Here is a 13,544-nt window from a genome sequence, read left to right on the forward strand (position 1 = left end):
TATGGCAACTGCTCGGACTCTGACCGCAAGGCACTACAGAGGGTAGTGTGTACGGTCCAGTACATCACCGGGGCCAAGCTTCCTGCCATCCAGGACATCTATACCAGGCGGTGTCAGAGGAAGGTCCTAAAAATTGTCAAAGACTCCAGCCACCCTAGTCATAGACTGTTCTCTCTGCTACTGCACGGCAAGCAGTACCGGAGCGTCAAGTCTAGGTCCAAGAGGCTTCTAAACAGCTTCTACCCCCAAGCCATAAGACTCCTGAACAGCTAATGAAATGGCTACCCAGACGCTGCTGCTACTTTGTTATTATCTATGCATAGCCACTTTAATAACCCTACCTGCATGTACATAATTACCTCAACACCGGTGCCCCCCACACATTGACCCATTGACTCTGAACCGGCACCCCCTGTATATAGCCCCGCTACTGTTATTTACTGCTTGTAGTATCCTTAGAGGCTTCTTAGATTGATGACTCATGAGCTATGCTATTTTCTTATTTACATTTTTTCAAACATATGATCTGAAAAAGCCTGGCGGAAGTCTCTCTCTAATAGAGCGTCTCAGAGGTGGTGTAGCTGGTGCCACCAGATCTTCACCCCTTGATGGTGAAACAAAGTAATTTTGTGGAGACTTCACAGGTGGAGGTCGTCACGGACTGGTGGTCTCAGGAAGTTGAGCATTGTTGGTCTCAGGTGGTTTGTCAAACTGCAACTCTGGGGAACGTTCCAATGTTCTATCCTGTTCGTTTAAGAATTGATCCAGATCCCCGGATGGAACTGGAATTCGAGCTCGGATCTGATCCACGTGTCTCCTTAGTCTTTGTCCACTTCCGATGATCACAGTATAGGATACTGGTCCTGAGCAATCCTCAATGGAAGGAACATTTTTCCTAGGGAAGGTCCAGCGTAGTCCACATGTAGTCGTGTCCATGGTTTTTCTGTCCATTCCCATGGATGTAATGGCGCGGTGGGGGGGGTGACTTCCTGTTACTCTGACATTCTGCACACCGGCTAACCTCATTTTCCACATCGTGGTCCATCTTTGGACACCAGACTTATGACTTCGCTAGGCCTTTCATTCTCGACATACCTGGATGCGACTGATGCAACAACTTCAGTAGCATTCCCCGCCCTTGTGGTGGGATAACTACTCTTGAACCCCACAGAACACATCCATCTCGAACACTCAATGCCAAGCGGCGAGTGTAGTAAGGCATGATCTGAGGCTCTGTCACTGTAGGCCATCCTTTCAGGATACATTCATGCACTTGTGATAACGGCACATTCTTTGAAGTCCATTGTCTGATTTGTGCCGTGTTCACCGGTGCATCATCCAACACATCGATCATCAAAACCTGGTCATTTTCTTCTTCCTGAATGATAATTTCTGGAAAGGGCAGCCTACACAGAGCATCAGCATTCCCATGGTATCTACCTGGTTTGTAAATGATTCTGTACTCGTAGGCCCTGAGCCACACAGCCCAACGTTGAACTCTTGGAGAGACCATTTGTGGTACTGGCTTTTGTTCATGGAACAGAGAGATCAGAGGCTTTATGGTCGGTCACAATAGTGAATGTTCTCCCGTATAAGTACTTGTGGAATCTCTGTATTCCGAATATGACAACCAGTCCTTCCTTGTCCAGCTGAGAGTACTTTTTCTCCGCTGGCGACAACGTTCTTGACAGGAACCCGATAGGTTTCTCTGCACCATTCTCCATCCGGTGTGATAGCACCGCCCCCACACCATACGACGAGGCATCACATGATAAGATGAGATCTCTGTCTGCTTAGTAGTACACTAGCACTTCAGCTGATTGCAGTAACACCTTTGACTTTGCAAAAGCTTCTTCCTGTCTTTCTGACCATTTCCAGGCCACGTCCTTCCTTAACAGTTGATATAGAGGAGCAAAGAGGGTAGTGAGGTTCGGGAGGAAGCGATTATAATAATTCAGTAAGCCTAGATAGGCTTTGAGCTCTGTAACGTTTGTCGGAGCTTCCACAACAGCCCTCACTTTAGCTTTGACAGTGAGTAACCCCTTGGCATCGACCTTGTGACCCAGGTACTGCACTTCATCAGCTAACAGTGTACACTTGCTCCTCTTCAGCCGGAGACCGGCGTCCTCCATCCTCCTCTAAGTTTCTGAGATGTTCCTCCTTCGTGACTCCCGTGACAAGAATGTCGTCGAAGTAAACCGCTACCTTGGGTATCCCCTGCAGAATTCCCTCCATAGTTCTTTGGAAGATAGCTGGTGCAGAAGACACCCCGAAAAGTAAGCGTTTATAGGTAAACATCCCTCTGTGGGTGTTTATGGTCAGGTACTTCTGTGAAGCTTTATCCATTAGCACTTGCTGATATGCGTGACTCATGTCCAGTTTTGTGAACTGTTGCCCTCAGGTTAACATTGAAAGCAAATCCTCCACTTTGGGTATGGGGTACTGCTCCAGAGAGGGAACTCTACTTACAGTCAGCTTATAGTCACCGCATAATATGATTGAACCATCTGGTTTTAGTATAGGAACAACCGGTGCTGCCCACTCAGAAAACTTGACAGGTATAATTATATCCTCTGCTAAGAGTCTGTCAATTTCCTCATCCACTTTAGGCTTCATGGCATTTGGAACTGATCTTGGCCTATAGAATCTGGGAGTAGCATCAGCAGCAACATGAAATGTAGCTTGGACCCCTTTTAATGTCCCTAGCTCTTCTTTGAAAACACACTCAAGCATTGAAAGCACCTGCTGTAGTGTCAATGTGTCTGTGGTGACATGTTTGATTTTATCCCAGTTACATTTTATTTCCTCCAACCACCCTCTTCCTAGTAAACTGGGGCCAGTACCTTCCACTACTAAGAGAGGCAGACTTTTCTTTTGTCCTTGATATTCCCCTTGAACATCAGCAACTCCAATCACAGTGATCTTCTCCCCTGTGTACGTTTTGAGTTTAATGGGGGTGTCTCTCAGTTTAGGCACTTCAACATTTTTCCACTTCATGTAGAATTGAGACCTGTTCCTCAGTGTGACACTACATCCTGTGTCTAGTTCAAACGGTACATTAAATCCATTTATTCCCATTTCCACAATGAAAGGCTTCACCTTCTTCATATTCGCCCCCTGTGCACTGTACATTGAGAACGCTTGCTCTGCGTCTGCGCACTCACTTTCACTTTCTATCCCTTGATTAGAGCGGTAGCTAGAGCGTCTGGAGGTATTCGGTTTTCTGTCCGTTCTCTTTTCTGCAGCCCGTGGCTTTTTTTTTTATTGCGGCACGCCCTCGCAATGTGGCCTATTATCCCACATGCATAACACTTTTCATGTTTGAATTTACAGTCAAACGCTGCGTGTTTGCCTTTGCAACGATAACAGTCTATTGGCTGCTGCCCCACGGCTTTCCGTTCTTTGAAATTCAGCGCGCTCAGAGCGGCTCTCTTTTATTGTATGGCACGCAGTTGCGCCCCCTGCCTGCAAATCCAGTGCATTTCTATTCGCAGACTCCATGGCCTGGGCCAGTTTGAGTGCATTCTCAAACGTGAGATTAGGCTCTGATAACAAGTATCCTGTCATCGTTAATCCCACACACCAGCCGATCGCGTAGCATTTGCGATAATGTATTCCCATAGTTACAGTCCAATGCTAGTTCTCAACTCAGACACATATTTCCCCACTGATTCGATAGGTTTTCTCATGCGTGAATCAAACTTGAATCTTTGTACTATCTCACTGGGTTTGGGGTTGAAGTGATTTTTTAATCTATGAATGACTTTTCTCCCTGGTTTATCTGGGCTCAACAGGTTTCTCATTAAGCTGTACGTCTGTGCACCGACAACGCTTATGAGTATGGATTTCTGTATAGCGGCATCAGTTATTTCATTAGCAGCAAATACCAGGTTACTACACTGCTGCTCCTTAATTATTTGGTTTTTCTTATCCCTTACTTGTTTTTGTGTTGGTGTTTTTCTAAAAGCTACATTGTTGTTAAAGGGCTTGTAAGTAAGCATTTCACTAAGATCTACTACACCTGTTGTATTCGGCGCATGTGACAAATAGATTTGATTTATTTTGATTTGATTTATAATTCCTACCTGTACCATTAGAGTATTTGGCCCGAAAAGCTTACATTTTAGACCCCCAGCACACTAGCTGTGAATCTGAAAGGAAGTTCAAGTATACAATCCAAGAAAAGCTGCCAAGAACAGAATACATGGTGGGAGTTGGGTCAAACTTTCAGGAGATGGATAAAGAAATAATATCGACAGTATTAGGACCAAGAGGGAGAAAGTTATTATTTTATGAGACTATTTCCCAAACAAGGCCACTATCTCTCTCTGTCCTGATCTCATTTCAGTTTCATCAGCAACAACACGTCCCTGCTCCGAAGCAAAGCTGCTTATAGCACAGCATGCTTGATATTAAAAAAAAAGAGTTACATTGCATTATTTTTCATGCTGTTATTCTATATAATAAAACAGAAAGGCTGCAACAGCCAGGCTTGCAGAATTGAATTACGGGGCTGAAAAATCTATCCCACGGTAGAAAACATCCACAACAAGTCGTACCCAAATCCCCCGAAACCAGGACAATGGAAGACAATGGAATGTGAGCAATTTTGGTGTGGGATGACCACTATACTGAGAAATCAGACAGCCAGAGACGGTGAGACGTCTGGGTAACAGCCGAGTTTGACAGGCTGCTGTTAGAACACCGCTGTTCGATTAGGCTTTCATGGGTTGATTAGGCTACCCAACTGGTCCCAGTGCCTTCTGTTGCTAAAGAGGTCACTTTGACCACACAATGACCAACAGAACTCCGCTAGACCGTACTCCACTTGTGGGGCAAGCGACCACTTTTCCACTCAAATGGTATTTGGTCAAGGTAGAAAAGGTGGCTATCAGTACAAACCTGTAGACTGTAGTTGAAACAAATATTAAATGGTTATCATCAAAGAAAGGGTAGACTGAATTACTAATCCCCTAAACAGTTGTTCACCCAAAATGGCTGATGATCATCGTTTGCTCTGATTCAAATGTCAAACTGAACGCAGTTAGCCACCATCGATCGGCTGTTTTGGCTAGGAGGGAAATCACCTGTAAAACCGAAATGTGGATAAAAAGTTCACTACGAGTTAAACAAGCAGCCTTAAATAGTTTTTCATCCAAGCAGAAAATGTAATATTGTAGGAAAAGAAAAAACAAAATTGATTGAAGATTTCAGGGTTCTCGTCAATACGTACAGAGCGAGGAAACTGCCTCTTCACCTCAGAAGCCTGCCTGTGGGCAAATCAGAAAACATTTTTCTCACGCTGCCAACACATATGAGAGATGCCAGATATTCAAATGCAGCTTAAAATGCAGCTTTCTGCAGAAAGAAGACGTGTGCATCGTTGCTGTTGGTAGTGCTGCTATACGAGGTCCGGCCATATACACAAGGTCCTTCGTATAGACCTTTAGACATGTTTGATCATGTAATTTACACAACGCAGGCAATTAAAGAGACTAGAGAACACAAACACATCCGGGGGTTCTGGTCTTCATTTCCCTCTTTAATGATCCCTGCTCAACAGCGTAGTAGATGAGCCACTGATTGCAGCACAACTGTTTCTACCATTAGTAAACACACAGGGATATAATAGGCTTTCCCCAATAGGGAATGTGGAGTCTATGCTGCAGTGGTATACTGTACAGTATGTCCATGGAGAGCACTGTGTGTGTTCCTCCTCTTGTGATGTTTGTTTGGTTATTATGCACCTGTGGTGCTGTATGTAGGAACGCTATTCATGTATTTTTTAGACCACAATTAGGGCTTCCCGATACAGATGCGGTTTTAAGTGTCTCTTGCATGTACAGTGACTCTCTGGGTAAAGGTACGATTATGGTTGGATCATTAAAATGACTGACATAAATTTGAGACAATTTGGCTGTTGAAAAATACGTTTAAAAATTCCCAAATTTTCCTCTTCAAAATCACATAACATTCTTTGTCTAGACTTAACTATCGCTGTTAGTAAGGTTTGTAATTTCTATGTGTAGAAAATCCTGTTTGGTCATAATGCACATTTTACTGGTGTTGGATAACTTGGCTATAGTTTTTGTTCTTTGAAGTAACAATGCAGGCCCGGGGGCTAGGGAGAACAAATCATCCTTCCTCTGTAACACGAGACAATTTATTTCAGAATATCCAGACATAACAAAGAAAAACAAAACTGAAAAACTTTTTGAACTTGAGTTCGAACACGCTCCTCTGACTTGACTTAGCTGACGAAAGCTGGCTGAATAAGTCAGTGGGCGCTCCATCGATCCAACTCCCTGCCCTGCCTGCCTGCCGTGGGTGGGTGGGAGCTGCTGCCTGCCTTCCCGAATGCCAAAGGCTTTAAAGCCATGAGCACTGGGACTCTCTTAAGGGCCATTAGGTAACCACACAAATGAGGGGATTCTTGTCCCTCAACAGAAACAGATATCTAAAGCGGGGATAGAAAATACACTAATTGGCTATTAGTTTTTCACTGTTTCCGTACAAATGTAAAACAAATACTTGACATATAGAGAAAGGTGCTTAGGGAGAAATCTAGCCACAGGCCACTCCTGATGTAAACATACTGTGGTAGTGAGAGAAGAGGTAGTGAGGACAAACTTAGGTCTCTAAGCCAGGGGCAGATTGCACTGTGCGAGAGGGAAGGCAAGAAAGAGAGAAACAGGTATATAGAGTGCGTAGTGCAGACTTACACAGGTCTGCAGATGACTAGGTCTCCCTTGTTGGTACCGTATGCAAGCCCCAGGCCAGGTTCTGGGAGCCAGCGGGCCGAGTTGATGCTGACGTGTCTCCGCTGATCAGAAGCCATGGGGTACACCACATCAAACATTCTCTAGGGTCGAATGGGAACATACGGAAATAAATCAATTACAGACAGAGCAAAGAGTACCACTATTGTCCCAATATGATACAACCTAACAACAAAAATACTAAAATTAATTTTATTGCATTAGCACCGTCTTCTAATGAGCTTTATCTTTCACTTTAGATTAGCATGTTATAACTTATTAATTTCATGTTAATATATTGGTTATCAATTAACCCGAGAATTCAGAACCTGAGACATAATCCGTTACTAGTGCGGGAATAGCAGAACAATGTTAGAACTTTAGTCTGTCTGCTGAAATGCTGATTAGAGTTGTTGAGTCGAGCAGCTCCCTGTCTTAACGGTTGGCTGTTCCCTCAATGAATCAAGTTCAGAAGAGACGTTGCTGGAGTGCCCATTTAAGAGCAGTCACCTTGGCTTGTCACACCACTTCTCAATATGACTAGCCAAAACTGCTGCTATGACAACCATATCAGGTGACTGACACGGGTACTACTTCCTGCCTCTGCGTTGTCTGCCTCTTACCTTGTGAAACGAAGATGAATGACCACATATACCCGTCTGTCTACATCTGCATACATTTTACACCACTCCGAGACAAAATACGGAGAAATAACAAAAGGAGAAGGGTAAAAAGTTGTTTGATTCATCTCCAAACGTAGGAGCAAGACAGCATAATTGGAGATCTGCATAAGAGCTGTCAGCTCAGAGAGCCTTATTGGACAGTCTATGCTGCCATAACTTGGGCGGTGTGTCAGATGTGCTCGCAGAGAATGCAAAATGTTCAACTTACAAATTGAGAACACATCTAACACATTCCCCGTTTGCTGTATGTAAGAGTCACAATTTCCAATTTGATAGGAACAAAAAACAGCAAGTTATTTTATTATTTTTAGGTGGTAGATAAGCTTAAATATTGCAGATAAATTGTAGCTTCTAATGTAATTTTCTGCGTCATTTCCAATCCCATTTTAAAAATATATATAGTTGAAGTCAGAAGTTTACATACACCTTAGACAAATACATTTTTCACAATTACTGACATTTAATCCATGACAAAATTCTCTGTCTTAGGTCAGTTAGGATCACCACTTTATTTAAGAATGTGAAATGTCAGAGTAAATGCAGAGATAATGATTTATTACAGCTTTTATTTCTTTCATCACATTCCCAGTTGGTCAGAAGTTTACATACACTCAATTAGTATTTGGTAGCATTGCCTTTAAATTGTTTAACTTGGGTCAAATGTTTCGGGTAGCTTCCACAAGCTTCCAACAATAAGTTGGGTGAATTTTGGCCCATTCCTCCTGACATAGCTGGTGTAACTGAGTCAGGTCTCGCACACACTTTTTCTGTTCTGCCCACAAATTTTCTATAGGATTGAGGTCAGGGCTTTGTGATGGCCACTCCAATACCTTGACTTTGTTGTCCTTAAGCCATTTTGCCACAACTTTGGAAGTATGCTTGGGGTCATTGTCCATTTGGAAGACCCATTTGCGACCAAGCTTCAACTTCTTGACTGATCAAATATAGGTGTCAAACAAATATAGGTGTGCCAAGCTTGTAGCGTCCTACCCAAGAAGACTCTATGCTGTAAACGCTGCAAAAGGTGCTTCAAAGTACTGACTAAAGGGTCTGAATACTAATGTAAAATGTGATATTTCAGTTTGACATTTTTTATACATTTCCAAAAATTTATAAAAACCTGTTTTTGCTTTGTCATTATGCGGTATTTTGTGTAGATTGATTAGGGAAACATTTCTTATACATTTTAGAATAAGGCTGTCACGTAACCAAATGCGGAAAAAGGGAAGGGGTCTGAATACTTTCCAAAGGCACTGTACATAACATTCTATTGGTTGCAAGAATTTCGTACAATAATTTAAATTGAAAAATTAAACGTTTTGAATTCAGCGTTGTTTTGTGTATCAGTTCATAAACCATGTGCCATGGAATTAGTACATCGAAAATCTCTTCCCAACTATTTTGCAATCTATATGGCACAGGTGTCAATTGTTTGGTCCTTAAATGAAACTGGTATATCTATCACAATTTTTTTTTGCTCATAGAAATAAAAAAACGGGTCGCTAGTTGTAGGCAAGACCATAAGCAAATAGGTAAACTGTGATATGACTAAAGAGATCATTCAGGGTGATTGTTCCACAAATAGACAGGTATTTTCCTTTCCATGGTAGCAAGATCTTATCTACTTTCTATTAAAATTTCTATTAAAATTCACTGGAGTGAGAATTTCTTTCTTACGGGAGTATGTCCACATCCCCGTCAGACAATTGTATTGGTAAACTACACGGTAATGTAAAAGTTGTATTTTTTTGTGATCCATTACGTAATAAAGTACACATCATAATTTGGTTTTAATCAAGAGAGGTTAGAAAAGGTATCTAGATTCTCTATGAGGCTGTGGAGGGATCCAAATTGTGGATTTAAAAGAATACATTAATCAGCGTACAATGACACATGTTTTTAAGCCCTGAATTTCTAACCTCTCAATATTATTGTTGGATCCGATTTTAACAGCTAACATTTTGATTGCAATAATAAATAGATATGCCGATAGTGGACAACCTTATTTCACTCCTCGTGGCAGTTTAAAACTTTCTGAGAAGTAGCCATTATTGACTTTTTACACATAGGGTTACTATACATAACTTGAACTCATTTTAGTAGAGATTCTCCGAAATGGAAATATTCCAAGCATTTATATATAAACTCTAGTTGTACATTATCAAAGACCTTTTTCAAAGTAAACTATGAATACCAGGCCTGGTTTCCCAGATTTTTCATAGTGTTATATTGTTTCCAGTACTGATTAGGATGAATAATTTCCGACAATACCTTTTTAATTCTACGCGTTAAGCATTTTGCTAGAACACTGAAGTGTAAGGGGCCTCCAATATTTCAAATGGACTGGATCTTTAATATTTACCACTTGGATCCTATTTCAGTAATAATGAAATCTGACCTTGTGTGTCTGATAATCTACCATTCATATCGTAGTGGTTAAAGCATGCTAATAACAGTCCTCTGAGTATATCAAAAAAGTTTGGTATACTTCCACTGGTATGCCATTCAGCCCATCCTTTTTCCCCGGACTTAGAGGCTTTAATAGCATCAATACGTTCTTCCTCTGTAATTTGGCCTTCACATGAGTCTTTCTGTACAGATGTTGATTTTACATTATTAATTGAAAGAAAAATCCATACAATTAGTTAATGGAGATGGAAGAGACTTAAATGAAAACATATGCTTAAAGTACTTTACTTCCTCTTTCAAAATATTGTTTGGTGAATCAGTAATTTTGGTAGCATTTCTATGTTGAAGATTTAAAAATAATAATCATTTGCTGCATTTTTCGCCATTATCCATCCAGTTCGCTTTTTTTTAAATAATATATTTTCTTGAATAAGTTCATCCATTTATTTTTGTTTATCCTCTAACTTAGTGACCTTCTATGGTACAGTTTTTTTTGCTATCTGTGCTGTTAGTCCTTCCATTACCTTTGTTAATATGGACTCTTTTGACCTAAATTGCTTTTGTTTTAGAGATGAGTACTGAATTGCATGGCCTCTAAAGGCACATTTAAAAGTGTCCCATTCAATAATGGGATCTGCTGTACCTATGTTATGATGGGAAAAAGTCAGTTATAAATGATTGTCCTAAAACAAGTTATCATCCAATAGGCCTTGATGAAATCAGGCCCCCCCCCCCCCGCCCCAAAAAGTTAAAACGTCATCTCAATGATCATTTAGCCTAGTTACCATGGCTGCATGGCATCTTCAAAAATGGGGAGGGACGGAGAACAGTCTCACTAACAGCAAGAGGCAGGGGGAAAGACAGAAAGACAACATCAAAGTGGCACCCTGATGTTGTTTACTCAGCCAAGTCATTAGAGGCTGCCCAGGCAGTGGGTCCTGCTTCCTGCTTTCATCAGGCCCTCTGAGGGCTGGATCTGGGGTGACCATGGGACACTGGGCTGTGTTCTGGGTCACTGGGATGTCACAGATGGAACCCTGGCTTCAAGCCCTGCATCATAAACACTTTACCCCTCATCCTTCACACACCACCTACCACATCCCCTGCTACATTCTGATACATGTACAGCCAAAACAGAGTCACATACTGAGCCACCAAACACAGAACACTTTCAAAGACTCTTCATTACTATTTAAGTGTGGCACATTGTGAGACTGTGTACACGGTGTGGTACATTCTCTAAAACGGTAATCATGACTATAAAAAACACAAATTAAAAAAGGGAGAATGAAATGTTTCACAGTGCTGTTGATCATAGATCATCAAGACCACCAGCAGACAAGTTCCTCTGAAAGAGGAAAGGGAACACACTGTACTGTGGTCTGCCAAAGGGCCATGAGAAATCACGGGGTAGATTTAAGACTTAAATTAAATGTGCATAACCATGATTCTACTTGGGGTCTAGCCAAATAAGTTTCTCCATTACACTAGACCACTTTGTACTGCTGGAATATAAAAGGCTAGAGTCTGGCACCTGGAGGCATGTGAAAAATACTCTCATTGATTGTAAGCCCATTTTCTATTCCCATCTTGTTGGAGCAAAAACATTCAAAAGCAGATCAATAAAGATATTTGGTACCTTCAGAATCCAGTTAAAGTAGAGTCCATGCAGGCTCTGCCAGCGCTGGTTTGTTTGTTTGGGGTTGCTAATCTGGCTGGCCATTGTGAGAGGGCTGGAGCTGCGAGGGTATTATTGAGCTACTGTGCTGTACTGAATTGTAATGTCTGTGTCTCACATTCCTCCTCAGTTGGTTAGATAAATGGGGTGAAAATCTATTGTTCATCCCCAAAAATGACGGCGTTAAAGTAGCTATTTATAAAGAGTCGTACTTCTTTGCCAGCCAGAAGCAGCCCATCATTTACATTCTCCTTTACCTCCAGATGTGGGCGGTTTCATTTTGTTACTGTCACCCTGCGGATGCTCACAGATGATGTGGGTCTAGGTTCTTGCTGGCATTTTCAAGTTCAATTCAAATAAACCTGAATCAAGACGCATTGATGAAAGCACAAATAAATGGCATAATACTGTTGTTGTTCCATGAAATTCCAAAGGATTAACGTTGGCCAAACTCACCCTCATGGAAGTCTCTCCACCATGGGGCTGCTGCAGGCGTAACACTTGCGCTACCATGTGGTCTGTAGTGTGATGGAGCAGGATCCTGCGGGAGGCCAAGCCCACCATCACGTAGTGGCCCATCGGGGACAGGCTGACAGAGATGGCATTAGGACCTAGACAAAGAAGAGATGGTTAGGCTACGTATGTTGAGCATGAATGTGTTTGGCATATAAACTTAAAGCAACTATTGAACACCTTTTGGCACGGTTTTACATGAGGGCCTAAAAACAGTATTTAAAGTCTGACTGAAACACTCCATAGTGTAAATTGCTTTATACATAATTGGGATTGTATTCTGAATGTCTCTGACTCAGCAGCTATAAATAACAGACAACAAGAACCATTAAATTAAACTTTCCTGCCTTCCCTGGTGCCTTAGATTGATGCATGCTACTGTACAAGCAGGCTAATGCAAGTCAGTTGAATTTTCTAACAAACCAGTTAAGTGTTTCTTAATTAATGGTTTTTGACGACAGTTGAATGTTTGTTCCCACTTGAGAAACATACAGTAAAACAAACTCTCATTAAAAGGCAACCATTTGGAAACCGATGCTATTATCCAGTTAGGAATCTGGAGTATATCCAAAATGGAGAGTCTCCCTCTGTTGAATGCAGCCTGCACCTGGTAAAAATCTAAAAGCTATATTTGTGTACTTGATTAAGCTATTGCCTAGTCTTAAATGACCGGTAAGTGTTTGTACTGCTCGTGAGAGTAGCTGAACTGTAAATTACAGTGTTCACAACTACTTTGGGCCTAGACCTGCTCTAAATAATTTGTTCGGGATTTATGGCTAAGCTAAATAAGTAGGCCTCCCACATTCCCATATCTACTTACCACCAAAAAAGTGTTGCCTAGATTAAAGCTTTAATTTGCCTTTATCAATCTTCATGCTTAATACGCCTTAATTAATATAATACTTACACAATACATGGACTTTATATTTCATCTTCAAACACGTAAAATGGATATGTACATTTTACTCGGCTCCCGAGTGGCGCAGCGGTCTAAGGCACTGCATCTCAGTGCTAGAGGCGGCACTACAGACCCTGGTTCGATTCCAGGCTGTATCACAACCGGCCGTGATTGGGAGTCCCATAGGGCGGCGCACAATTGGCTCAGCGTTGTCCGGGCCATCATTGTAAATAAGAATGTGTTCTTAACTGACTTGCCTAGTTAAATAAAAGGTTGAATAAAAAAAATATAAAATGTGAATAGTCATGGGATGTGAGCTGATTAAAATGATATACAATGTTATCCTAGTAGCTGCTTTTACTATGACAACTATAAACCTGCCCCAAACATTCCATTACAATGATGTAAAATCCAATGTTGGGCCTGTTGAGGCCAATTATATTACTTTTACTATTCTAGTTACAGACCAATCTGCTATGGTCCCATAGGTAAGAATACATCTTCATTTAGAGTAACTGCGTGTAATGGTTTGCTGCTCTCATCATCAGGTGAAAACGTATTGGCATTCCTACGGAATTTTAAATGTATGCATCAAGTTTCTGGTC

The 13,544-nt window shown here is 41.5% G+C and overlaps 1 protein-coding gene across 2 annotated transcripts in view; it reads right to left on the reverse strand.

The window, feature by feature from the left end:
* Nucleotides 1–13,544, reverse strand: part of ambra1a (autophagy/beclin-1 regulator 1a) — a 103,275-nt gene that overhangs the window by 23,566 nt on the left and 66,165 nt on the right. For both annotated transcript variants that reach the window (XM_071402091.1, XM_071402090.1), the window contains exons 14-15: nt 11,985–12,139; nt 6,723–6,862 (exon numbers count right to left, since the gene is read on the reverse strand). In XM_071402091.1, the coding sequence (XP_071258192.1) occupies nt 6,723–6,862; nt 11,985–12,139 (295 nt within the window). The remainder of the gene's footprint in view (nt 1–6,722; nt 6,863–11,984; nt 12,140–13,544) is intronic.

Source organism: Salvelinus alpinus, chromosome 5, assembly GCF_045679555.1.
Source record: "Salvelinus alpinus chromosome 5, SLU_Salpinus.1, whole genome shotgun sequence".
Taxonomy (NCBI): Eukaryota; Metazoa; Chordata; class Actinopteri; order Salmoniformes; family Salmonidae; genus Salvelinus; species Salvelinus alpinus.